This window comes from Schistocerca cancellata, chromosome 7 (genome assembly GCF_023864275.1).
Source record: "Schistocerca cancellata isolate TAMUIC-IGC-003103 chromosome 7, iqSchCanc2.1, whole genome shotgun sequence".
In the NCBI taxonomy this organism is placed as follows: domain Eukaryota; kingdom Metazoa; phylum Arthropoda; class Insecta; order Orthoptera; family Acrididae; genus Schistocerca; species Schistocerca cancellata.
The window spans coordinates 203,601,512-203,629,466 of NC_064632.1; the positions used below are offsets into that span (position 1 = coordinate 203,601,512).

Sequence of the window (27,955 nt, forward strand, 5' to 3'; positions counted from 1 at the left end):
ATGGAAGTGAAACATGGACGATAAATAGTTTGGAGAAGAAGAGAATAGAAGTTTTAGAAATGTGGTGCTACAGAAGAATGCTGAAGATTAGATGGGTAGATTACATAACTAATGAGGAGGTACTGAAACAGAATTGGGGAGAAGAGAAGTTTGTGACACAACTTGACTAGAAGAAGGGATCGGTTGGTAGGACATGTTTTGAGGCATCAAGGGATCACAAATTTAGCATTGGAGGGCAGTGTGGAGGGTAAAAATCGTAGAGGGAGACCAAGAGATGAATACACTAAGCAGATTCAGAAGGATGTAGGTTGCAGTAGGTTCTGGGAGATGAAGAAGCTTGCACAGGATAGAGTAGCATGGAGAGCTGCATCAAACCAGTCTCGGGACTGAAGACCAGAACAACAACAGTAACCTCCATAATCGATTTACTATCGTAACTTCGATATGTATCGTTTGGAGCGCTCCAACTTCGACAGGCAATCGTTCTTGGAAATTACCCTTTGATTTAATGATAGATACGTAATCATCCTTTACTAAAATTGTAAATGGACAAACATTCCTTTTCTGCACTTCGCTTTTAAATGCTGAAAGTCAGGTATATTGTCATTTTCGCACCACTTACTGAAACTACATTCATCATGTTCCAGTAGCTGTTCACCACGATCCTCAGGATTCTTCCTTTCCTTAGGAACTGGTACTGTGTGATAAGAAGGTGGGTTAGGAAAGATAGGTGGAACTGCATCATTTGTTAGTTTTGGTATTTTTCGTGGCACTCGTATTGGTTCACTATTTTCCACAGGAAAAATGTCTTAACCACAAACTTAGGTTCAAAATGCTTAACGCATACCAGTTTTATCATTCACTTCAAAATTATCACGATCAATTAGTATAATCCATTTGTTCCTCAATGGTGTTTCTTTGGGAAACTTAAATGTTGTAGTATCGTATGTTTTGCCGTAATTGGATTTACATCCTGGTACACAACAGCTACGACTAATCGCAAGAACAGTTCACACTTTAAATTATGCCCAACTTACTACAGAATCTAGAAAATAAATACTAGCGTATCAGTTGTGACGTCATTCACAGCTTATAGCATAAATAACAGCTAGTAATAAATGCTTTCGCTTTTCTTGAACGTCACGTATACATTACACACACACACACACACACACACACACACACACAGACACACACACACACACACACATTATGGAAACACAAGCATGCTGGTTTGTTTCCCCCACGATTGCCGCCGTATTGTCAAGTTGTCAACTATCGATATATGCCTCAAGGTCTGATCAGTGATCTCCCTACTAATGCTCGGTTTAAACTAGCAAGTAATTGCAGCAATTTACTTGCGCGGAGGAACTTGCTGCGCGATTTGCGAGTGTAAACATATAGCCAAGTCGACTTGCGACAGTAGCAATTTATTGCTGAAGTGACTTGCTGCACGTTTTCCGCTTGCAGTGTGAACACCACACCAGAAGTCTCTGCAAGTAACTTGCAGCTTTTAGGATTTAATTCTATTTCCTGCAAGTAGGAAGCGCAAGTTATAGTAAGTATGTCATCTGCATAACACCCATATTTAACATTTTACTTAATGTGGTGACTTAATTTTATGCAACCATCTTACGTATTATATGCAAACAAATTTCAGAAATGGTGGAGAAACGGGAATGGATAAGCAGGATACAGAACATTTTATTGAAGCCGTGGAGAGCTACCCTGAAATACGGAACGTGCATAACTGAGACCTTAAGGATAGAGTGAAGAAGATGAGCGCATTAAGCGAAATCTGGTCGATATTCGACACATCTATAGATGAGGTACATAGAAAGTAGCATAACTTGAAGACACAACCCCTTTGTCACCTGCATCCACTCGCTTGTTGTTTTAGGAGTCTAGCAAAAAACGATGTGTAATTATTACATGTTCTATTTACTTAGCTTGTCACTTTCCATTTTATGAGCATTAGAAAAAATAACATTTTTATAAGCATATCATTCTGTAAAATGCAGTTTATTTCAAGGAAAATTTAATTTCATTGTTGTGTTTTCACATACCTTCCAATAATTTTTCCCTTTTCAAGATGTTAAAAATGGCTCTACATACATTGGGTACGATCAGAGAAATCGTGCTGTCGGCAATATGAAACAACTGCATTAGGGACATGTATGAGTCTCCTATAAAGAAAAGATTTCAAAATTCAAACTTTTTTTGGTTGTATGTTTCACACAAATAAATGAAATGCCTATTTTATTCGTAGCTCACCGGTAGCTATAAATCATAGAGTGACTAGCAAACGTTCCTTTGCTGAAATAGCAGTACCAAAGATTGTGTCTCGTTTTGATATGACGGATGCTATTAACATCAACAGATACTCCAGATCATTTGAGGACATTCTGCAAAAGTTTTCAAAAGTATCCATGCTCTCGATACTAAATTCTTGAAAAAGGTTATTACAGGCACCATTTTGCGATCTTCTCATTATCTACTCTCTAACCCAAATACTTCTCTGTTTCTTTTTCATGTTTTGCATTACAATTACAAGAGCTGCAGCTTATCTCACCTGCCTACTTGTCATTGTACACCTCGGCTGACACTCGTAGTGGTACTGAAAGCATATGTAAACAGTATCAGCAAGTTGTTGTCGCAAGTTTCTTGCTAAAGAACTTGCAGAAGAACCTTGCTTAATTCTTGCGCTGCTTTGTAAACACAACTGCAAGTGGCTAGCAATAACTTGCAGCAATAACATCTGCAAACGACTTGCTAGTGTAAACCCTACTTAACTGGATGTACATCTTCAGTCTTTGACCATAGCGTTTATCAGTGCCGCCTCAGGAGTGTTTGTTTATATCGTCCGCCATCTTTTAGTTAGGCAGAAAGTTTCTCTTGGTGTTAACGAAGTGTATGTAGTGAGTGTAAAATGGTTATTTCGTGCTCTGCATACAACTGTACAAACCGGTGGAACAAGGAAAGTAATTTAACTTTCCACAGGTAATAATTGAATGTCAAGAAATGACAACAATCTCGTAAATATCTTGGTCGTTGCTTTGCATAATACATTGTGTCTTCTGTTTGGACAGGTTTCCTCTGCAAAAAGGCGATTTGCTGAAACAGTGGGTCATTGCCACTAAGCGCAAAGGTTTCACGCCTACAAGGGCTAGTTTCTTGTGTGGAGATCACTTCTTGGAAGAAGATTATTTAGTAAGGCCTGGTACTTCGAGAAGGCATCTCAAGCGTGATGCAGTGCCATCACAGTTTGCGTTTCCGACGCATTTAATGCCCAAGGAAAAGCAACCAAGGCGACAGATCAGAATAACAACTGAACAGCGTACTGTAGAAACTCATGATTATATTGAACAGGTTAGTCACTTCACATAAACATTGTTTCTGTTTTCAAATAAACATGTTTTCACATAAGTACTTGCTAAACTTTGTTTCATGCCTGTACAGCTTGTATTCTACTCTTGTTTCAGTTTTCTCAGAGTTGTGAAACATCTAAGGAATGTGGATCTCAAACACAAATAGAAATGATTGACAAGGCCACTGACACATGCAGTTTTTTACCAGATGTTGTGGAGACACTGAGAAGAAAAATCAAGAGCCTGCAGGAAAAAATTAGGAGAAGAGAGAAGAAAAACTATTCAATGAAAGACATCATAAGTACTATGAAAAAGAAGGGTAATCTAACAGAGAAGCTGCATGAATTCCTGAATCAACAGACAGGGACTCAGGTGGAATTAGTGTGCAGTTTGTTCAATAATAGTGTGTCATGCAAGGGAAACAGGTACAAAACAGAGATCAAAATGTTTGCAATGGCAGTGTATTTTTACTCTCCTAAGGCATATGAATATTTACAGATATTAATGCCTCTGCCTCACAAATCATTGGGCTCTCGTTGGGCAGGGACTGTGAATTGTGATCCTGGCTTTTTAAGTGATGTGTTCAGGTACTTTGAATTTAACCATCAAGTGAGGACTGAATTTAAAGATTCTAGCCTCATAACAGACAGTATGGCAATTAGAAAACAGGTAGTATGGGACCAGGAAACTAAAAGGTATACGGGTTTTGTAGATTTTGGAGAAGTTGAACAATCAAAAGAAGTGAAAGAAGCTTCAGAGGTATTAGTTTTTATGCTTGTGTCCATAAAAGGTAAATTTAAGTGTCCTGTAGCGTCTTTTTTAGTGAATGGCTATGATGGTAGTGTGCAGGCGAAGTTAATAAACTCTGCTCTAGAGAGGCTAAGCAATTCTGGCATCAGAATTTGGGCAGGGGTCTAGTGCAGCAGGGGATACAACCCGTCGGCTTTGAACAATGACGTCATTCCTTAGTCATAGATCGTAATGTCTTCACTTCGAGGCATAGATAATAAAGCAGTTCTGTGTTCTAATAAGCACTATCATTAAAATAATTGAATGTAAATCTAAAAGCGATCGCTTGATATTGGGTGCATCATTTTACTGATTGCTTAATGAAGTAGGATCAGTTTATTCTATCTCGTGAGATTTTTTTTTTAAAAGCCAAAAAACTCTTATTACGTACTGAAGGGAGCTAGAACACTAAGAACAATCGCTTCTCGGCTTTTGATAAGATATTGCTTAATAAAGTAGGATCAGTTTATTCTATCTCGTGAGATTTTTTTTTCTTAAGTCAAAAAACACTTATGGTTTTGACAAGATCAATGTTTATCTCTCTCGCATTCCTTTGTTTCTCAACATTCTCCTCAGCTCTTTCATCTCTGTAATACATGCTCTCTGGCGACTTGTGACGTCATTGTTCAAAGCCGACGGGTTGTATCCCCTGCTGCACTAGTCCCTTGGGCAGTCACTTGTGATGGCACAAGGACAAATATAAGTACTCTTCGTTCATTGGGATGCAGTATTAATTTTCATGAAAACGTTTTTTCTTCTCAGTTCCTTCATCCAGTTTAAAACCACAATGTTTACTGTGTTTTGGATATGTGTCATTGAGTGAAATTGAAGATTTGCATGAGACACAGCTTGTACATAAGATTGCATCCAGGTACATTCAGGTGCGGCTGAAAACATATGGGAAAAGGTTTTCACTTGAGAAAATAGGTCACAATACAACTAGTGTAAGACAAAAACTCAGTAAGATCATTTTATTCAGTAATGTGTAGTGCTGTGCCTGTAACATTGCAGCAGTGGTTAAAAATGTATGGACATGACAAAAATAAATTTCGTGTTTCAATGTGTTTTTGTTTTCTCATTTCAATACCCTTGCTCATGCTTAATGTTCACAGTATTCATCATTTTACTACTGATAAAAAAGTACATAGACATATGAAGGTGTTCCTTGGAACATTATAATCAGGGTAACTTTTAACTAATCATAGTATCTTTGTACCAGTTGCTACTCTTGTTTCAAATGGCTGGTGTTCCACCTGTTTGTATTATTTGTACCAAATGTAACGTTTTTATTACCTCTGTGATTCATTCAAATGTCTTTCCACCTCCCTAAAAGCTCTTAGGCTTGTGATTGTTCTTTAATTTCTTTGATTGTGAAGTGAGCTTCTGACAGTGATTTAAGTTGAACAAAGTCAGGTTGATACAAATATCTTGATATTTCAAAATAAATCTGGAAACTGAATCAACACTGTTTTTACTTCTTATTAACACCTGATTTCCTTTTGTTGGGATGTAAATTTATTCAGAACATTAGATATGGAAAAAATACTATGTTTTTTAAGACTAAAGTTACCCAGAATGACTGAGTAATTTTGTACCAATATTAAAATTGAAATTTTACTCCAAGAGAGCGTCTCTAGTACATATTTCCTCATTGCCAAGCACACCTTAGCAATACGGGTGAATTTTGGTGTCTTTTGGGATGTAGATTGTGTGTGCATTACTTTCTAAACGACGGAAAAAAGTGGTGCAAAGGTAGCCAGATTGACTGAACTGTTTATATACGTTAGTTCTCAGTTAAATATGCACTTTAAACTAACTGATTTCATCGCAATTTCCACATTGGTACATGTGAATTAGTTCAGTAAAAGAAGAGAACAGTTTTCGTGTCAGTGTCACATGTAATTTTGGTTGTTTCATATGGTGCCTGACAATAATTAGCATATTGTTGTAGATATCCAAATTCACGTTTAAATAAACCCCATACGTTTATTGCCGATGCCAAAGATGATGTCGCCACTGATAAGTGGTTATCAAAAACTATCAAGTTATTTTTCACTACCGAATACTCCGACGGGGCTGTACAGTCAAATAAAAACATAGTTGGAATCCATTAGTTTAGTTACCAGTATAACTGCGAGTAGTGCGAAATGGCAGGAATGTCGTATGAATCGTGTCATAACCTTAGCTAATTAACTCTGGGTACATTTCAGTTGATGTTAGAACGATTATTAGTGTTTCATATTACATGTATGTGGGTTATCGGTCGCTATTAGAAGTATTATCCTTGTAGCTGCAACAGAGTGCGAGGAACTTCGCCACAGCACTGTTTAAGTAAAATGTTAACTACGTGCATTTTTAAGTATCGAGTAATATGTAAACTGAATACTGTAGTTTAAATTCGAAGCTTAATTTCTTGTGCTGCTCACTTAATAGAATAAGTGCACAGCCTTGTAATACAACAACAAAAATATACATAATGTGACAGATTCGTTTATGCCTGTCCAGTACAAGATAGTCCTATTGGGGAAAGTGTGAGTACGCTAATCAAAGTTTTATGTGAGATTTGGAAAACTGCTCGATTTCTCCAGCTACAACATGTGTAGGCCTATAACATATGAAGACAAGCAGATCGAAAAGGTTGACACTGTTACATTTCTGGGACTACAACTCGATAATAAATTCAGTTGGGAAGGGCATACCACAAACGGAGCAAAAGTTTTTAGCATGTAAAAGTGTGTAATAAAAATCCTTTCTGGTATAAATTCAAGAACATCATGTAGGAACCTGTTCGGCGAACTTCGTATTCTAACCACTGCTTCCTACTATATTTGTTCCTTAATGAAATTTTGTTGCAAGTATTTCCAACCAATAGCTCAATAGATAATATCAGTAGTAGAAATAGGAACAGCAATCTACATAAAGATCTAAAATCACTTACCTTGGTCCAAAAAGGGATCCAATATTAAGGAACATGCATTTGCAATAAACTGCCAGCAAGTTAACAACCATTAAAAACTTGGTTTCAGATAAAGTATAGAGTTGGAAAGACTTTTTGATACAGAAGTGTGCGATTCCACCCGTCTGCTTTGACCCATAAAGTCATCAATATGGCGGAAATGGCTATTCTAAGTGTCTCCTATGACGTCACTACATACACACAGCAACAAACACGAAGATACATATAAATAAGACAATAACATCTCCCGCCGAAAATACAATCAAAGTAATGGGACAACCACGGGAAGTTGGGGCTTTAGGGTGAGGACGAGCTAAATATAATAGTAAAAAAACATACCACGATCCCAAAACACAAAATGACGAAAAAAAATTACAACATTCCAGTATGCCAACAAAATCTGCAGGGATTGGACACTTCCCTTGAACTATATAGGTCAAACGTAGGTGACGATACCAAAACACTAATACCTACGACTAAAAGTACGAAAATTGGAATCAGACATTTCCTTTGACCTATATAGGTCAACCACAGATGACGATACCAAAACACCAACAACTACAAAATGGGAATCGGTCATTTCCAGTGACCTATAAAGGTCCACCACAACTATTAATGCTAAAAAACCAACACCTACAACTGTGAAAAATAAAACCAAAACCACAACCTCAAAATTCCACAAATCAAACATCCCTACATAAATTAAAATACATTCAATACTCCATAAATACACAAAACATCACAACTAGAAAAAAAAGGTTGCTTACCACCAGCAAATTCCAGTGCTGCAAACTAGATCGACCAGCCCAAACCACCCCCTCCCCCATACCCCATACACACACACACACACACACACACACACACACACACACACACACACACACACAAACACACATTAAACGTCTTACCTCACTACTAACAACAAACCAATAACACCTAACGAAAACGCCTAACATATAAAGAAAAAAAACTTGGTAATTCATCTTACGTTTGGAATTACAAACACTGTCGCCAAAGACTTCACACATCCAACACCAAGGCTCAAATAAACGCCATATACAGGTGGAATCGGACGTTTCCATTTATCCCTTCTCCTACTCTGTAAATGAATACTTTAACAATGACTGTTAGACCAACTTAAGTAAAAATTCTGCTATATTTCTGTTTTGAGAGCACTTCGTCCCAACAGTCAAGATCAGGTATTTTGTGTATGACAAATTTATTAAAAGTGCATAACTATGTTTTATTCCGACAATGTATCAATTCTGTAAATATTAGCAGTTACTGTAATATATTCATATATTTTGACAATCTTCCAACAAATGATGAGGATAATAATTATTATATTCAAATGGTTTATGTTATGCTTTTTGGCATGTTATTTGTCATTCGCAATGGCCAGCGGCTATTTCCGAAGCAGTACGAAAGTATCTGTTAGCTCCAGTAACCATCCTCTATGGAAATATCACCGAGCCAGGAACACAGACATACCGTTACCAGCCTCCAGGTTACCTGTAGCGGTAGTCCGATAACTGCCAGAGAACGAGAACTGTGAGCCAATAAAGATAACTGGCAGAGAAAAATACAGATCTCTCACAGTTATTTCCATAGTCACTCGAATTCCTTATGGTAATTCTTTGTACTACCCGTCCAAGCTAAATTGACATATAAGGCGGTGGCTCAAGGGAACGACCGTACTTGTTAATGCCTATACTGCAGCTCCTAACAGCCACCGGTCTGACATTAACTTCATTTAATTGTTTGTGCTAAAAGTAACGAAGGCGAACAAAATAGTACACAGTTCTTATCAACAGATGGCGCGCAGTCTCACAGTCATTCCCATGACCTATAGAACGGCTTCCAAATGGTCAATCCCCCTCCTTGGTAACCAGATCTCCGATGAGTTGATGCGAAAGCGTAGTACGATATTCAGTCAACAGATAGCGCGAGGCACTGTTGGCAGTTATTGAAATATCTGTCAGTATCAGATGAGCAGTTATCGCAGTAACCATTACTTCTCAGTAACCGGTTATTTCTATCAGTTACGTTATTTTATGCCACCTCTGGTGGTCACTGGTATTGATACTGTTATTGACCCTCTGCCGCGCAACGCACTTTGCGTTCAAGAACATCTTTGCAGCTGATAACCCAATGCTTGTTGACACTTCACAGCTGTACGTCAATCGGTAGTGGGTGTGTTTGTTTGTGTGTGTGTATATATATATATATATACGTACCGGCCAAGCCATGTCTGCTATGTTGACGGCGGATTGGTGTCCTTTGGGACGGGATAAATATTACAGGTGTCGTGGTCTGTTTTGTGCAGTTTGCTTCCTTTTTAACAAACGACAATTATTCTTTATGCCCATGTATATTTTATTTTGTTCGCAGAAAATTTGAAATTTATTCAATGGACTGGCATCATGAAATAAATTTAGATAATGTACTGCTGGCAGCTGCGCCGTACGGTGGCCCTGTTGCAGTTGTCAGAGACAGAAAAAAAATTGTCAAAGTACAAGGAAGCACTAAACCTATAATATCAATTTATACTGCTGCTGGAAAACTTATATCTTCAATCATGTGGAACAGTGGCCCCATTGTAGCAATGGGGTGGTCATCAACAGAAGATCTTCTTTGTGTGCAGGATGATGGTTCCGTGCTAAAGTACGATATTTTTGGGACATATCAACATACCTTCAGCATGGGCCAGGTAAGAGTAACTTTCAGTTTGTAGTATGTGTTCTGCCTGTGTAAAACGTACAATGATAAGAAAGACTGTTGTTGAAGTTAGGTACACCTGTGTTTCTGTCAAGTCAACAGCAGCTCACGATTCCAAAATACACACAGCGACGGCGATGCAATGGAATCGGTAACTTCACTTCACCAATGCAGCTCACAATATTACAACACACATAGCTACCAGAACATATTGAAATCATACACTTCCCATTACCTATAGATCTAAAAAAAAAAAACTAACGATACCAAAAAAATTAAATCAAGTATTTCCCCAAAGATATCTAAATCAACCCCAAGTGCCAATACCAAAACATCAACCACCAAACAACACAGAAATACCCCACCAACCATCATAACACACGAAAAATACTACCAAGAATACGACTACATACCCAAAAAAATCAAAGATCCATCAACAAATAAAAACTAAAAAATAAACAAATCCCAATCACAGACAACAACTCAAAAACCAACTGCAACAAAACAGATCCTCCACAACATAATCATAAAACAACCACCACCCCACACCCACACACCTCCACAAACATTACCAACAACTCCCCCCCCCCCCACTCCCTCACGGAGCCACAGCCCCCCCTCCCTCCCCCCAATCGCAACATATCCTTAATTAACCCTTCAGCCTATGCATTTTACTAATAGCCCTTAAAAAAAAAAAATTGCGAAAAATGCAATAATCCCCAGGGATTCTCTTCTGCCAACAGTACTCATCTAAATGAGAGTGAAGGTCAAAAGAGTGCCTCTTCCCCCTCCCAATAACTGACTTAACCGCCCCCCCCACCCCAAAACCCCTCTGTCACATTTGCACATGCTCCAAGTCTCATAATTCTTGAATTCTAAACTATGGTTAACAACTAAATGATCATACCTCCTCTGGCTCAACCCCGTATAAGATGAAAAAGCATTGGAAACCAATGTGCTGCCCTCCTCTATAAACTCCTCAATTAATCCCACCTATTCCCTTTTTTTGCACCCCTCCAAAACCCTATGGCACCGCCACATGTAGCAGTCCCTGATCGGAGAGGCCGGAACTCTGGCCAACCGAATGTTCTGCCGACACAAGCTGCACTTTACCACTTCAGCCAACAGCCCAAATAATTGTAAGAATGTTATCAGGGACATCATATTGTCCCCCATTTCCGCCCACAAACGAGAACTATTATATTTATCTGTCATTTCCATACCCAACAAAAGCAGCCACAAATTAAATTAACTGACTCATCACAGCAAAAACTTAATTCTTAACTCCCTGAAAACAATTTCTGTTGAAGACCAGTTACAAACCACACCTGAACAAATCAAGCGGCAACACCAAAATGAACCCAATACACAACATAACATGCGAACCATAAACACACCACCGACTGCAACAAAATGACTTATACATACACAACACACTCGTAAACTAAACTCCATGCCTTCGTGACATCACACACCACAACACCCTTACGTCATGAGTCTAAGCCGACGGGTGGGATTGGGCACCTCCGTTGAACCCACAAGGTGTTATTGGAAGCTATAAAGTGACTTAAAATGAATCATGAAAATGTAAAGTTAAAGTTACTGGCTAATTTTTAACAAGTGTTCTGCTTTAACTTTAAGTATGTATGAGTGCGTTTTTTACACCACTCAAGATGGAAAGTGGCACATTGTTCCTCGGGATGAAAAGAGACACATTGAGAATACAATGTTGCAATCGTTTGCTGGAAACAAATCATGTGTTAAAAACAGTGGGAAGCTCAGAAATGTAACATTATGGATGACTGTATTTTATCCACAAATAGTCAGGGTTTCAAAAGTCTGTGATTAATGTAGGAAGGAAATTAAAAAATACACAGTGCCTAAATGACATAAATGTTGGACATAATAATTCTCACTCAGAAACATTATTGCACAGTGATACAGAATTTATAACCACTTCACAGTTTGTTCAGTCATTTAATGTATCTCTTGAACACTTGGGCGACTCTCCCATTGCTAAGAGAAAAATGAAATACAAGAATTATTGCACATCAAAAGTAAGAAAAATTTCTACAACCATGAAACATAAAATTTGTCCTGCTTTTGCCAAAAGTTTGTCGTCAGAAAGCGATAGTGATTTTGAGAAATGTGGAGTTGTAAAAAATTGAAAAACAAGTCTTCCAGTTGTACGAATTGGATAAAAAGACTAATGCTTCTAACATGTTTGCCAGATAACTGGAGCATTAGAAAGGTAATGCGTGGCTTTAATGCACTGAACAACATGGCCAGGCAGTTAGAAAGAATTCTTAAAGAAAAAGGCCTTTTTGATGGTCCATATTTAAAACCAGGTATAAGCTTGCCAATAGAGACAATTGGAATTGTATATTCATTATATAAAGATGATGTCGTTAGTAGGGCAGTGCCATTTGTTGAAGACTATGACAGTTACTGAATCAGATGGAAGTAAATCAAAGATTTCAAAGACTTAAATAAGCATACAAAAATTTTTAAGACCAGATTTCCAGCAAAATAGTAGATTTCCACAAATTTGCTGAATTGAGACCTAAACATTGTATGTAAGTTGGTCAAAGTGGCACAACAAAACCTGAAACTATTGATAGAAAATGCTAAATTGAAAGCTGTAACAAAAGGTAAAATCCAAAATTACAAGAAAAGTGTGTTTTAGTTATTGTCTGTTGACTGCAATGTGGTGAAATGTGCTTACTGTTCATATGGAACTGAGATGGGTAAAAATTTTGGAAGAATCCTTTGCTGAAAATTCAGTTGAAAAAGTACAATCTCACCACTGGGTTTCAGTTGTCCGCTGTAATCAAGAGATGTTGGAGAAAGATTCGGAAGAATTTATTGATTTATTCTGCAGCAAGTTGTCCTCTTTGGTCCATCATGACACAACTACCATTGCATTTGTTATGCAATCCAAAGAGGAAAACAAAGTTGAATGTCTTAGTTATGTAATTGTTTCTGATTCACTAGAGCACAACGCAGTTGCTGTACGTACTTAAAAAAAAAATCTAACTTGGGGATCTTTAAAGAGACTGCCGGCTGATGCCAATATGCAAAGACCCTATGAAAACCAAATACAAACCCCAGTGCGACTTTTTGAACGGGCTGTAGAAAACATTACCCATGTTATCATAGCATATTCAGCTCAAGAAGACTGTGTTGAATCAAAATGTTTCTTGAAAAATCACTTTGAACAAGTACCAACTACCAAAGGAACTCATCAATACCATGCATTCATTCTGAAGACTAGATCAAAAAGATTGGTGAAAAATTTTTCTTTAGATTCAGAAGTTTGTGAAAAGGAAGTGTTGAAATTTCCTGATAAACCTAAATTAGCAGCTCTATCAGGCTCCATCACCAGTGTCTATTAAGCAAATTAGGGGCTCAGATACGTATTACAGAAAAATGAAGCACTTGATGAAGTAAAAATAACTTTTCTCTACCTAGCTGGGCCATATACATCCTTCTCATATCCAAAAAGTGCTGATATTCAATGGTTGTCAGTAATAGTAGTTCTGGCGAAAGTAAATCCCATGACTCCTACTGGAAGAACTTATACTTTACTTAAAAGTGATGTGTACCAAACGAATGAAGCCTTTTAAAACTTAAAATGTTTAACAGAGCCTGTTATTTATTGGTTAGTTTTACTGTGGACTATTTACTTGAATCCTTATCTCAACAGTTTTCATGTTTATTTTCACGAAAATGTCAGTGTTAGTAATGTTGTAATAATTAACATGAGTGTACAGTTGAAAATGGTTTTTTTCTGGGTTGGTTTGACATGGAATGACCCATTACCAGAAAATCACCTCTCTCCTTGTGCTCATAATGTTTCTATCTCACAGTTTCAGTCCCTTCACCTTAGTAAGGTAGTGTTGAGGGGGAGAGTTTTTATTTATCGGTGTCAGACTTCCTGCCACTGTCGCACAACAAACCGAAAAAAAAGTGAGGAACTGTAATAGAATACGCACCTCACAGAAAGATCACAGCTCTACATTCCCACGTGCCATTAAGGATGTAGTCATGTTGCATATTTCCCTTATAATGTGTATTCTGCTGTAACTTTGGTCTGTTGTTTTGTCTCTCTTGGCAGCCAGAACCAAAGAAGCCTTTCTATTCAGTCAGATAAGCCATAAATGCATTGAACTGGAAACAGTGAATTGGCTGAAAGTTTAATGCAGAATAGTTGCAAGATAAATTTTTTGTAATCTGCTAAAATATTTGAGTATTGCAAATATCATTACTATTCTTCTTGCTTGTGTGCATGAGTTAAGAAGCCAAGAGGAAGCAGACATTCTGTGTCTTTTCAGAATCACTTAAATTTCAGACTCAAAAAACTGAAATTATTATTTAGTTGCCTGCTTTTGTGGGAAAGATGTGGAGAAAATATGGTTCAGATAAATGATAGCAATAAGGTAAAAATTATAATCACGTGCCTTTTCTTAGAACAATAAATAGAAGCAGTTATTTGTGATTTGTGTTGTCCAGCAAGACACTCCTAATTCTTGAATAGCTGTTACAGTTTAAGTGTAGATTTTGAACCCGTTAAATTAAAATCATATTACGAAGGTATGACTTACTACTTTTACTGACTGAGTGAAATGATACAGTGGTTAGCTAACTGGACTTGTATTTGGAAGGACCACGGTTCACATTTGTGTCCAGCCGTCCTGATTATATTTTCTGTGACTTTCCTAAATCACTCCAGGCAAGTGTGGGGATAGTTCCTTTGAAAGGATATGCTGAGTTTCTTCTCCATCCTTGAAAAATACTGAGATTGTGCTCCATTTCTAATGACCTCGATGCCGAAAGAACATTAAACCCTAAACTTCCTGCCTTTTTAATTTTACTTTTACACTGATCTTGTCTTAAAATGATGCTGAAATGGGCATTTTAACAGCTCTGTAACATTGAATAGATAATCACCGTTATCAACAAGAACAACAACAACAACAACAACAACAAAACCAACAACAATGATCATTTGTTGTCCGCTGTTGGGTACAGTGCATCTCTTTGGCTTAATCATCAGTGTTGTTCCTGCACGATTTTGATGTCGTTTACCAACTTTGCATTAGTTGGTTGTCTTGGCCTTTCAGATCCAGCAAAGAACTTTCTTGATCTCTTTAACATCCATTTGCAAACTACTTTTCCCATCAGCTTTCATTTTGTTTTCACTCCAGTCATAATTATATCTTGGTTCCCAGTGTATTCCAAAATCTTCTGCTTTGTTTTCCATTCTCTTGTAGTATTTTCCAGCATCCATTGCTTACTGTGCAGTCATTCATTTTTCAATGGTTTTCATTTTAAATGTCCATGCATCACAGAGTCAGAAATGGTAACATCATAATTTTTGTTGCACTGAGCCACTTAACAGTGAAACATGCAGTTTAATGCGGTTTTTGTGTTATAGTGCAACTGAGCATTTCTTTCATACTTGGAGCACTACTAGAGTGGAACCCACCCAGCCATTCCACAATTTTGATATAGATATTTCGCCACTTTCTCAGTCAGCTTCGAACATACATAGGTTATAACAGTATACAGTAATGAAGTGCTGTAGAAAGACAAAAAAAAGCAGAAAAACTGGTTAAAAAGATATTCTAGAGCCTTTTTCAAACAGTCTTCTTTATTTCATCATTAGTTTCGTTTTCAAATGATTACTTGTGTAGAATAGGTACCTAAGAATTTTGATTGATGTGGTATCAGTATTATTACATTGTCCAGTAGTCAGTTGATATTGATGTTATTATAAGCCATTTCACACCCACTATAAGATAAAGGCCTTATCTACAGTTTATGATCTCTTTCTAAATGTGTCCATGTTGTTTTCCAAAATTTTGTAGTGTCATCTACTGATCCTTCATTAGAATGTCATTTTCTTTGCTCTTCTGTTTATTGTAAGGGGTGATCAAAAAGTTTCTGTTTTAAGGCCTTGTTGCAACCCCAATGTTGGTATATAAGCACCAACATGTAGGCAAGGGATTAGTGCGACATTTGTATCTTTCTCATATGTTTGCAGCAAATATGGAAACATCCACTGTGATGATATTATGAAGAGGGCAGCAAGTCTGTCAAAACCACCATTGTGGAATGGTGCACCAAAGAGTACTGCTGCTTCATGGTAACACATGTCCCATACCTTTAATGTCATAATGGAGAAGATATGCCAACTCAAGTGGAAGACACTTGAGCACAGCCTTGTAGTCCTAATATTTCCCAGTGCAATTATCATGCCTTTGGTTCCTTAAAAAAGGTCTTGAAGGCTCAATGATTTCTGTCAGACGAGGACATGCAGCAGGCAGTTACAGATTTCTCTACGGAGCAGGACATTGTGTTTTTCCAAATGGTTTTCTTCAACTTGGTGCACTGATAAGGTGATTTGCCTAAATGTTCATGGCAGTTTTGCCTAATTGGCATACCAATTCTGGGCAATATGGCATTCAAACCGAAACTTTTTTTATCTCCGCTTATACTTTTGCTAAACTATCATAAATATAGAAACTGATCAATTGACCCTATGACATAATTATCAGTTTGTGCCATTTTCTTTTTGATATTTCGCTTATAGAATTACTTTTAAGAATTTCCTCTTGATCAGCAGAGAACAGTTTTAATGATATGGACTTTCTTTTTCCGGACTCATCTTTCAGTCCTGATTTCCCAAGATCATGATAAAGGGTGTTCCTTGCATGGCCTTAGATGGCTTGTTTGAGTTGTTGTGGTCTTCAGTCTGGTTTGATACAGCTCTCCGTGCTAATCTGTCCCTTGCAAACCTCTTTATACATGCCTACATCGATTTGAACCTAATTACAGTAATCAGGCCTTGTTCTCCTCCTCCCTCCCCCCCCCCCCTCCGCCCCCTGCCCACCCCCGTACACACACACACACACACACTCTCTCTCTCTCTCTCTCTCTCTCTCTCTCTCTCTCTCTCTCTCTCTCTCTCTCTTCTCTCTCTCTCCTCCCTCCATTGCCAATACAAAATGTCCTCTCAACCAGTATCCGATTCCTCCTGTTAATCAAGTCCTACTGTAAATTTCTACTGCCCATCTAAATTTTGGGATTCTTCAGTAATGCCCCATTTTGTAAGCTTTATTCTCTTCTCATTCACACTGTTTTTCATCTATCTTTCACTTTTGTCCGTGGCTATGCTCCAGGCAAATATCTCCAGAAATGACATCTTAACACTTGAACTGAAATTTGATGTTAACAGCCACGTGGGGTAGCCGAGCGGTCTAGGGCACCTTGTCACGGTTCACGTGGCTTCCCCCTGTCGGAGGTTCGAGTCCTCCCTCAGGCATGGGTCTGTTGTTGTCCTTAGTGTAAGTTAGATTAAGTAGTGTGTAAGCTTAGGGACTGATGACCTCAGCAGTTTGGTCCCACAAGACCTTACCTCAAATTAAAAAAAAATGATTTAACGGTGAATTTCAGTTCAGAAATTCTCTTCTTGTTATAGTCAGTCTGTGTTTTATATCCTCTCTACTTTGGTCATCATCAGGTACTTTTCTGTGCAAAAAGCAAAACTTGCTTACTACTTTTTGCATGTAATTTCTTAATCTAATTCCCACAGCATTGTCTGATTTAATATGCCTGCCTTCCATTACCCTCCATCTACTTTTTGTTGTTGTTCATCTTATAACCACTTTTCAAGACAGTATCCAACAGTGCAACTGATCTTTCTGTTCTTATGCAGTCCCTCACAGAAGTACAATCTCATCAGCAAACTCCAGGGTGTATGTTTCTTGTCCTTGAACTTCAATTCCCTTATCAAATTTCCTCCTTCATCTGCATCTATATCTACACAGCTACTCTGCAAGCCGCCATGTACGGTGCATGGTGGAGGGTACCACATACCTCCCCTGTTCCACTCAGAAGCAGAGAGAGGAAAAAAACAATTGTCTATATGCCTCTGCATGAGATCTGATTTCTCATATCTTATCTTCTCAGTCCTTAAGCACAAAGTATGTTGGTGGTAGTTCTGGTACCAAGCGCCACGGGTTTTGAATCCACGCCAGACGGCGTGCACCTCGATTACCACTAGAGGTCTCTACAGCCAAGGTGCCATAAGCCATTTTCCACATTTGGAGTTAGTTGCCATTCATCATACCAATTAGAAACTTTTTCTGCCACAGTCACTGAACTTTGGCACTGCACTGTACACCACAGCATTATCAGTAAACAACAGCAAATTGCTGCCCATCCTGTCTACAAAATTATTTATGTATATAAAGAACAACACTAGACCTTTCTCACTTCCCTGGTGCACTCCTGATGGTACCCCTGTCTCTGATGAACACTTGCCATCGAGGACAAGAAACTGGGTTCTATTACTTAAGGAGTCTTCAAGCCACTCACATATCTGTGAACCTACTCCACATGCTCGTACCTTCGTTAACAGCCTGAATGGGGTACCATGTTAAATGCTTTCTGAAAATTCAGAAATATGGAATGTGCCTGTTGCCCTTCATCCATAGTTCACAGTATACCACGTAAAGAGTTTCACACAAGTGATGCTTTCTAAAACCATACTGATTTGTGGACATAAGGTTCTCAGTCTCAAGAAAGTTTATTATATTCAAACTGAGAATATGTTCAAGGATTCTGCAGCTAACAAGTTGGTGATATTGGCCTGTAATTTTACAGGCCTGTTCCTGTGCCTTTCTAGTATACAGGAGTCACCTGCACTTTTATCCGGTCACTTGGAAATTTGTGTTGGGTGAGAGATGAACAGTAAATGCAAGATATGTAAGGGGCCAATGCTGTAGGGTACTCTTTCTAAAACTGAATTGGGTTTCCCATCCAGACCTGGTGATTTATTAGCTTTCAAATCTTTTAGTTGTTTCTCTGTACCAGGGATTCTTATTACTATGTCATCCATATGGGAGTTTGTCCAATGTCAAATGACAGTATGTTTGCACCATTCTCCTGCATGGATGATTTATTTAACATGAAATTTAAAACTTCAGCTTTCATTTTGCTATCTACAACTGCTGCACCAGACTGGTTAACAAGGGATTGAATGGCAGCCTTAGACCCGCTTTGCAATTTTACATATGATCAGAATTTTTTCAGATTCTGTGCCAGATCTTTCACTAAGGTATGACAGTGGTAGCTGTATGCTTCACATATAGATCTTTTCACAGATGCACGAAACTGTACTAATGTTTGCTTGTTGTTATTTGTGTGTTCTCTTTTGAACTACGGGTGCAACAGCATCTTACAAAGTTCGTTATTAAACCATGGTGCGTCTTGTCCATTCTTTATCCACTTACAAGGCACATAACTGTGCAACCACAATTTACAATCTGCTTCAACTTTGCCCATAATTCCTCTGCACCCATTGTATTGGAACTGAGGGATGTCAACTCACTGTCTAAATGAGATGCCAACAACAGCCTATCTGCTCTATCTAGCAGAAACACTCTACTACCCTTCTTGACTGATTTATTAACTTTCGTAACTATAGTTGCTGTAATGACATCATGATTGCTAATCTCTGTTTTTGTGCTGATGCTGTCAGTAAGGTCCAGCCTATATGTGGCTACAAAGTCTAAGATATTTCCATTGCATGTGGGCAGCTGAGCTAGCTGCTCAAGACAGTTTTCATAAAACATATTCAACAGTATTTCGCGCAACTGTCTGTCTGCATCCCCTGCAATGAATCCATAGACATCCTAGTCTATGCTTGGTATGTTGAAGTTGCCTCCAACTAGCATTCAACAATTTGAGTATTTACGCACTACTGACTGTAGACTATCCTTGAATGACTCTAGAACTGTCACAGTACAATTGGGTTGTCAGTAAAAATGTCCAACATTTTACTTGGTTTCATGTTATATGTGATCAGGTAAGTTCATTGTCACACTCAACTTCGACCACAAAAGGGACAATATTTTTGTCAGCTGCAATGAACATCCCCTCCTAGGGCCTCTAATTTGTCTTTCTGATATACATTCAATGACCTGCTAAACATCTAAGAGCTTTCCACTCCAGTTTCAGCTAGTTCTTGGTCCCAAGAATAATTTGAGCATGGGAACTTTCCTGGATGACAGTAAATTTAGGAACCAATTACAATTACTTGACAGCTTACTGATATAAAATTTTGACAGTCAAAGTGTCTTTACTCTGGATGTGGTCTGACTTTCCTTGCTATGTATCAGCTGGCAAGTGTTCATCAGCGCACCTCAAACTACCATCTAGCCTAAAAAGCCCTCATGTGCACTCCACAAATACTCTGCTATTCGAGTAGTTGCTTCCATTGTGTAATGCACTTGTGATCTGTCAAGGGGAGTCCTACAAATCCTCACACGATAACATAAGTGTAGAAATGAGCAGTCAAGACCGTCACAGAGTTGATGAAGCCTTTGGTTGAGACCGTCGAGTTGGCACCAAGCCAAGAGACCTGAATCAACTCAGGGAACAATGCTGCATATTGCGAACTCTGCTTGCACTCCATGTACGAGGCCGGCAGTCTTCACCACCTCTGCCAGCTGCTTGTATGAACTGAGGATGGCCTCACAACCCATGTGACAGGCATTGTTGGTGCCGATGTGAGCCACAACTTGCGTAAAACTGCAGCCTGCACACTCGATAGCCACAGGCAAGGACGCTTCCACATCTCAGGTGAGGCCCCCCAGCAGACATACCAAGCACACATTGGCTTTCTTTCTAGCCCTGAATGCTATCTGCCAAGGTGCTCTTTTATGCATTATGTGCCTAATGTTGGAGCTCACGTTAACTAGTAAAACCCTCTCCCTGCATGCCAGCTTGGACCATGCTGAAGGAGCGGCCACTTGTCCACTCACAGGGTGAATGGGCGAGGACAGGCAGCCAGTCTCTGCACTGGCCCTACGCCTATAGCGATGTGCATGTGTTACCACCTTCCACTGCCAAGCCCCGAGGCAGCAGCCTGAAGGTGACTGACCATAGCCAAGACTGACTGAGGACGTAAACTATACATCCAAACAGTATTCTAGATATGCAACTTGCTACCTTTCTGATGTGTCACTAATGCACGCTGATGCGTTAATGAGCTATGTAGCTGGCTGTTGAGTGAGCAACTATTGTGCTACAGACCGAGTAAATTTACCTTGACAAAAATGCAAGATTGAGCCACTTAAACAGAAAAACACATATGAAATTTAATAAATGGACTGTGAGGAAAATGCAGAAGAAGAAAAAAACCCTCTGTAAATGTGAATCAGGTGAGAGCTGTTGCTTGACTGACTAGCTTACTAAACGACAGCCAGCTCTCGTCAAAACAAAACAAATGAGCAACTACTACGCTACAGAATGAATGAATTTATGCTAGGTTTGCTCAGTGTATAGATTGAATAACATTGTGGATTTACTATAACACTTTCCCACTCACTGCTACACTAATGCTTCCCTTTCATGTTCTTTAACTCTATGTGTAATTAAAATGTAAAGTTTCTTATTTTTCTTTTTTAAGGTGATAATATTAGTGAACATCCGATACATTACAGAGGGGAGGCAAATAAGGCTACAATTTTTTATAATTTACCTGACTCCTTTCTTATGAAGTGAAATAATTACTCCATCAGTCCAGTTTTGAGGAATAGTTGTTCTCTGCGGACATTCCATAGATAATTTTACAAAATCTTTTCATATTACTTTTGCTCCAACATCCTGTATTTTCCATAGCTTAATTTTGCTTCAACTTGGTATTGATAACATTCTTCTCTAGGCACCTGCTCTTTCTTCATACCTTCAGTTGTGTATATTCAATAGGGTATTACTTCTGGAATGTCATTATTCTCATTATGTATTTCTGATTCATGTCTGACACTACACAGACATTTAAAGAAATTTCAAATTCTTGTACATGTGTTAATATGCCAGCTGCCTTTTTAGTTTATGAAATGAGTTATCAACCCAACATATGCTTCTGTTCATTTTTTCTCACTATTATTGTTTTCAATTGATTCTCTGGAGAAATTATCATTATTTCTTTTCATATTTATACATAAGACTAAGAATATTGTTGGTGTACCTGAACATTAACATGTGCAAATAAATTTTGCGAATTATGTGTAGTTAGCCATTAATGACAACTTTACACATTCTAGTTAATTGTTAATGAGGGACCAAGAGTCTGATTGTTTATTTAAAAGCAGATGAATCTCTAAAAAGTAAACATATCACAGGACAACTCCCAGTCTATCACGTAGGTAGATGAAACTGTTGTTGTTGTTGTGGTCTTCAGTCCTGAGACTGGTTTGATGCAGCTCTCCATGCTACTCTATCCTGTGCAAGCTTCTTCATCTCCCAGTATCTACTGCAACCTACATCCTTCTGAATCTGCTTAGTGTATTCATCTCTTGGTCTCCCTCTACGATTTTTACCCTCCACACTGCCCTCCAATGCTAAATTTGTGATCCCTTGATGCCTCAAAACATGTCCTACCAACCGATCCCTTCTTCTAGTCAAGTTGTGACACAAACTTCTCTTCTCCCCAATCCTATTCAATACCTCCTCATTAGTTACGTGATCTACCCACCTTATCTTCAGCATTCTTCTGTAGCACCACATTTCGAAAGCTTCTATTCTCTTCTTGTCCAAACTAGTTATCGTCCATGTTTCACTTCCATACATGGCTACACTCCATACAAATACTTTCAGAAATGACTTCCTGACACTTAAATCTATACTCGATGTTAACAAATTCCTCTTCTTGAGAAACGCTTTCCTTGCCATTGCCAGTCTACATTTTATATCCTCTCTACTTCGACCATCATCGGTTATTTTACTCCCTAAATAGCAAAACTCCTTTACTACTTTAAGTGTCTCATTTCCTAATCTAATTCCCTCAGCATCACCTGACTTAATTTGACTACATTCCATTATCCTCATTTTGCTTTTGTTGATGTTCATCTTATATCCTCCTTTAAAGACACTGTCCATTCCGTTCAACTGCTCTTCCAAGTCCTTTGCTGTCTCTGACAGAATTACAATGTCATCGGCGAACCTCAAAGTTTTTACTTCTTCTCCATGAATTTTAATACCTACTCCGAATTTTTCTTTTGTTTCCTTTACTGCTTGCTCAATATACAGATTGAATAACATCGGGGAGAGGCTACAACCCTGTCTTACTCCTTTCCCAACCACTGCTTCCCTTTCATGCCCCTCGACTCTTATAACTGCCATCTGGTTTCTGTACAAACTGTAAATAGCCTTTCGCTCCCTGTATTTTACCCCTGCCACCTTCAGAATTTGAAAGAGAGTATTCCAGTTAACATTGTCAAAAGCTTTCTCTAAGTCTACAAATGCTAGAAACGTAGGTTTGCCTTTTCTTAATCTTTCTTCTAAGGTCAGTATTGCCTCACGTGTTCCAACATTTCTACGGAATCCAAACTGATCTTCCCCGAGGTCGGCTTCTACCAGTTTTTCCATTCGTCTGTAAAGAATTCGCGTTAGTATTTTGTAGCTGTGACTTATTAAACTGATAGTTCGGTAATTTTCACATCTGTCAACACCTGCTTTCTTTGGGATTGGAATTATTATATTCTTCTTGAAGTCTGAGGGTATTTCTCCTGTTTCATACATCGTGCTCACCAGATGGTAGAGTTTTGTCATGACTGGCTCTCCCGAGGCCATCAGTAGTTCAAATGGAATGTTGTCTACTCCCGGGGCCTTGTTTCGACTCAGGTCTTTCAGTGCTCTGTCAAACTCTTCACGCAGTATCTTATCTCCCATTTCGTCTTCATCTACATCCTCTTCCATTTCCATAATATTGTCCTCAAGTACATCGCCCTTGTATAAACCCTCTATATACTCCTTCCACCTTTCTGCCTTCCCTTCTTTGCTTAGAACTGGGTTGCCATCTGAGCTCTTGATATTCATACAAGTGGTTTTCTCTCCAAAGGTCTCTTTAATTTTCCTGTAGGCAGTATCTATCTAACCCCTAGTGAGACAAGCCTCTACATCCTTACATTTGTCCTCTAGCCATCCCTGCTTAGCCATTTTGCACTTCCTGCGATATCATTTTTGAGACATTTGTATTCCTTTTTGCCTGCTTCATTTACTGCATTTTTATATTTTCTCCTTTCATCAATTAAATTCAATATTTCTTGTGTTACCCAAGGATTTCTATTAGCCCTCGTCTTTTTACCTACTTGATCCTCTGCTGCCTTCACTACTTCATCCCTCAGAGCTACCCATTCTTCTTCTACTGTATTTCTTTCCCCCATTCCTGTCAATTGTTCCCTTATGCTCTTCCTGAAACTCTCTACAACCTCTGGTTCTTTCATTTTATCCAGGTCCCATCTCCTTAAATTCCCACCTTTTTGCAGTTTCTTCAGTTTCAATCTGCAGTTCATAACCAATAGATTGTGGTCAGAATCCACATCTGCCCCAGGAAATGTCTTACAATTTAAAACCTGGTTCCTAAATCTCTGTCTTACCATTATATAATCTATCTGATACCTTTTAGTATATCCAGGATTCTTCCATGTATACAACCTTCTTTTATGATTCTTGAACCAAGTGTTGGCTATGATTAAGTTATGCTCTGTGCAAAATTCTACAAGGCGGCTTCCTCTTTCATTCCTTCCCCCCAATCCATATTCACCTACTATGTTTCCTTCTCTCCCTTTTCCTACTGATGAATTCCAGTCACCCATGACTATTAAATTTTCGTCTCCCTTCACTACCTGAATAATTTCTTTTATCTCGTCATACATTTCATCTATTTCTTCATCATCTGCAGAGGTAGTTGGCATATAAACTTGTACTACTGTAGTAGGCATGGGCTTTGTGTCTATCTTGGCCACAATAATGCGTTCACTATGCTGTTTGTAGTAGCTAACCCAAACTCCTATTTTTTTATTCATTATTAAACCTACTCCTGCATTACCCATATTTGATTTTGTATTTATAACCCTGTAATCACCTGACCAAAAGTCTTGTTCCTCCTGCCACCGAACTTCACTAATTCCCACTATATCTAACTTTAACCTATCCATTTCCCTTTTTAAATTTTCTAACCTACCTGCCCGATTAAGGGATCTGACATTCCACGCTCCGATCCGTAGAACGCCAGTTTTCTTTCTCCTGATAACGACGTCCTCCTGAGTAGTCCCCGCCCGGAGATCCGAATGGGGGACTATTTCACCTCCGGAATATTTTACCCAAGAGAACGCCATCATCATTTAATCATACAGTAGAGCTGCATGTCCTCGGGAAAAATTACGGCTGTAGTTTCCCCTTGCTTTCAGCCGTTCGCAGTACCAGCACAGCAAGGCCGTTTTGGTTAATGTTACAAGGCCAGATCAGTCAATCATCCAGACTGTTGCCCCTGCAACTACTGAAAAGGCTGCTGCCCCTCTTCAGGAACCACATGTTTGTCTGGCCTCTCAACAGATACCCCTCCGTTGTGGTTGCACCTACGGTACAGCCATCTGTATTGCTGAGGCACACAAGCCTCCCCACCAACGGCAAGGTCCATGGTTCATGGGGGGTAGGTGAAACTATTGATACTTATTACCAGGACTGTTGACATTTTTAAAAAATATCTGGAATCTGAAATATCGATATTTAAAAAAATATCATTAGCAACTCTTGACATATTGAAAAATATTATTGATATATTGACAGAAAAAAATATTGATGTACCGGCCTAGAAAAATATTGGCTGCACATTGTAAATGTACTGTTGGTTTTAAAGCTGCACATTTAAGTACTCATCTACTATTAGATATTCTGTACATCAACAAGCTGGCAGCCTACTTCCCCTTAGAGCAAGAATTAAAGGAAAATAATGCACGTTCATGATTGGTGATAACCACTTTGCTAACATTGGTAACTGCATGTAAATGGCACAATAAAAGGTGTCTGATGAGACTGTCTTTCAGTTTCGTCACATATCAAATTTGTCCGGAACACTTCATATTGAATTCCCGTTTCTTTTTTTTTTCCCCAATGCCAATGACCTAGCAGTAGTAGTGTCAAAATTGAATGGTGAAGCTAAACATTGCAGTTTCTGTAGGTAGTGCTGAGCACTGGTTGTGCCAGCATTTCCCCTCATGTGTCTCCATCCAATGCAAATACCAATCTTGTCATTTAGATTTTTGTTCATCAAACAACGGAAATCCAGGATGGAATGTAACAATATTATGAGAAGGAAAGTTGCTGCAGAACCAGATGGAAGGTCTTTACTGCTGCCCTATGATCCAAAAGGAACAACAGGAAATAAGTAAAGTCAAGTAAGTCATAGTGGAGACACTGAGTCGCAGATAGGCACAACAAAAGGACTTGACTTTCACAGATTGGCCTCCATCAATTACACACACACACACACACACACACACACACACACACACACACACACACACACACACACACACAACGACTGTGGTCTCAAGCAAATGAAACCTGAAATCAGTGGTTCCAGTTGCCTGAGACTGTGTGTGTGTGTGTGTGTGTGTGTGTGTGTGTGTGTGTGTGTGTCTATTGTTGATTAATGCAAGTGGCCGAAAACTTCAATTGTGAAAGTCACATCCTTTTGTTGTGCCTATCTGCAACTCAGCATCTCCACTATATGACTTACTTGACTTGACTTAATTCCTGTTGTTCCTCTTGGATCATAGGGCAGTGAAAGTCACATCCTTTTGTTGTGCCTATCTGCAACTCAGCATCTCCACTATATGACTTACTTGACTTGACTTAATTCCTGTTGTTCCTCTTGGATCATAGGGCAGCAGTAAAGACCTTCCATCTGGTTCTGTTGGCAGCCAAACATTTCACTTCCATCAATGCTTTAGCTGTTTTCAGAACTTCTTCTTCCACCATTTTTTTCCATGCCTTTTTCGGGCGGCTATGTCTGTGTGTTCCTTGTGGTTTCCAATCCAGTGCTGCCTTTTCAATAGCTCCTTTTTGTTTGCATATTGTTTGACCAATCTACCTCCAGTTTCTTTCCTTTATTTGTTCACGGGTTGGTTGCTGGTTTGTCATCTCCCACAATTCGTCACTTGATATAACATCTGGCCGCCTCAAATTTATAATTTGCCAAAGACACCGGTTAGTGAAGACTTGCAGCTGGTTTACAATCATGTTTGAACCTTCCATGTTTCACAACTTTACAGGAGGACTGACCTTACATTGCTATTGAACAAGCGCAGCTTGGTTCATCTCGAGATGTTCTTATTACACCAGACAGGGTACAATTGTACAAAGGCTCCATTTGCCTTCTGTATCCAACTCTTTTCATCCTCCTTGGCCTCTCCATCTTTACAGATGGTACTTCCTAGATATACAAAGGAGTCTACTTGTTTCAGTTCCTTTCCATACGCTGTTAGCTTCACTTGTTTTTCAGATCGAATTCTCATTTCCTTAGTTTTCTGACCATTTATTTTAAGTCCTGCAATTTCTGCTTCCTCTTTCAGTCTTTCCAGCTTTTCTTTCATGTCACACAATCTTTACAAGAGCAGACAGATATCGCCAGCAAAGTCAAGGTTTCAAACCTGTCTTGCATTCCCCACTGAATACCTCTTCTCCTACCATCAACAACTCTTTTCATTATGCTGTCCATTACCAACAAGAGGAGGAGGATATTAGTGTTTAACGTCCCGTCGACAACGAGGTCATTAGGGACGGAGCGCAAGCTCGGGTGAGGGAAGGATGGGGAAGGAAATCGGCCGTGCCCTTTCAAAGGAACCATCCCGGCATTTGCCTGAAGTGATTTAGGGAAATCACGGAAAACCTAAATCAGGATGGCCGGAGACGGGATTGAACCGTCGTCCTCCCGAATGCGAGTCCAGTGTGCTAACCACTGCGCCACCTCGCTCGGTTAACCAACAAGAACAAGATAGGTGACAGAATACATCCCTGCCTCAGCCCAGCATTTGTTTGGACACATTCAGTAAGTTTCCCATTGTGTAGCACCTTACATTCATATCCATCATACATACTTTAATAATATTTATTGTCTTTGGTGGTATCCCATATTCTTCCAAGGTATGCCACACAACTCTTCTATTAAGAGAGTCAAATGCCTTTTCAAAATCAATAAGTGTAAGGCAGAGTGTGTTCTGCCATTCTGCACCCTGCTCAAGTATTATACGCAGTGTGTTGATAAGAT

The 27,955-nt window shown here is 38.9% G+C and overlaps 1 protein-coding gene across 1 annotated transcript in view; it reads left to right on the plus strand.

Annotated features, from left to right (window-relative positions):
• The first annotated feature begins 9,323 nt into the window (after window positions 1-9,323).
• The window catches only part of LOC126092282 (vacuolar protein sorting-associated protein 16 homolog), a 225,855-nt gene continuing 207,223 nt past the window's right edge, over window positions 9,324-27,955 (plus strand). The window contains exons 1-2 of the mRNA XM_049907799.1: window positions 9,324-9,416; window positions 9,505-9,823. Of these exons, the coding sequence (XP_049763756.1) occupies window positions 9,361-9,416; window positions 9,505-9,823 (375 nt within the window). The 5' untranslated portion in view covers window positions 9,324-9,360. The remainder of the gene's footprint in view (window positions 9,417-9,504; window positions 9,824-27,955) is intronic.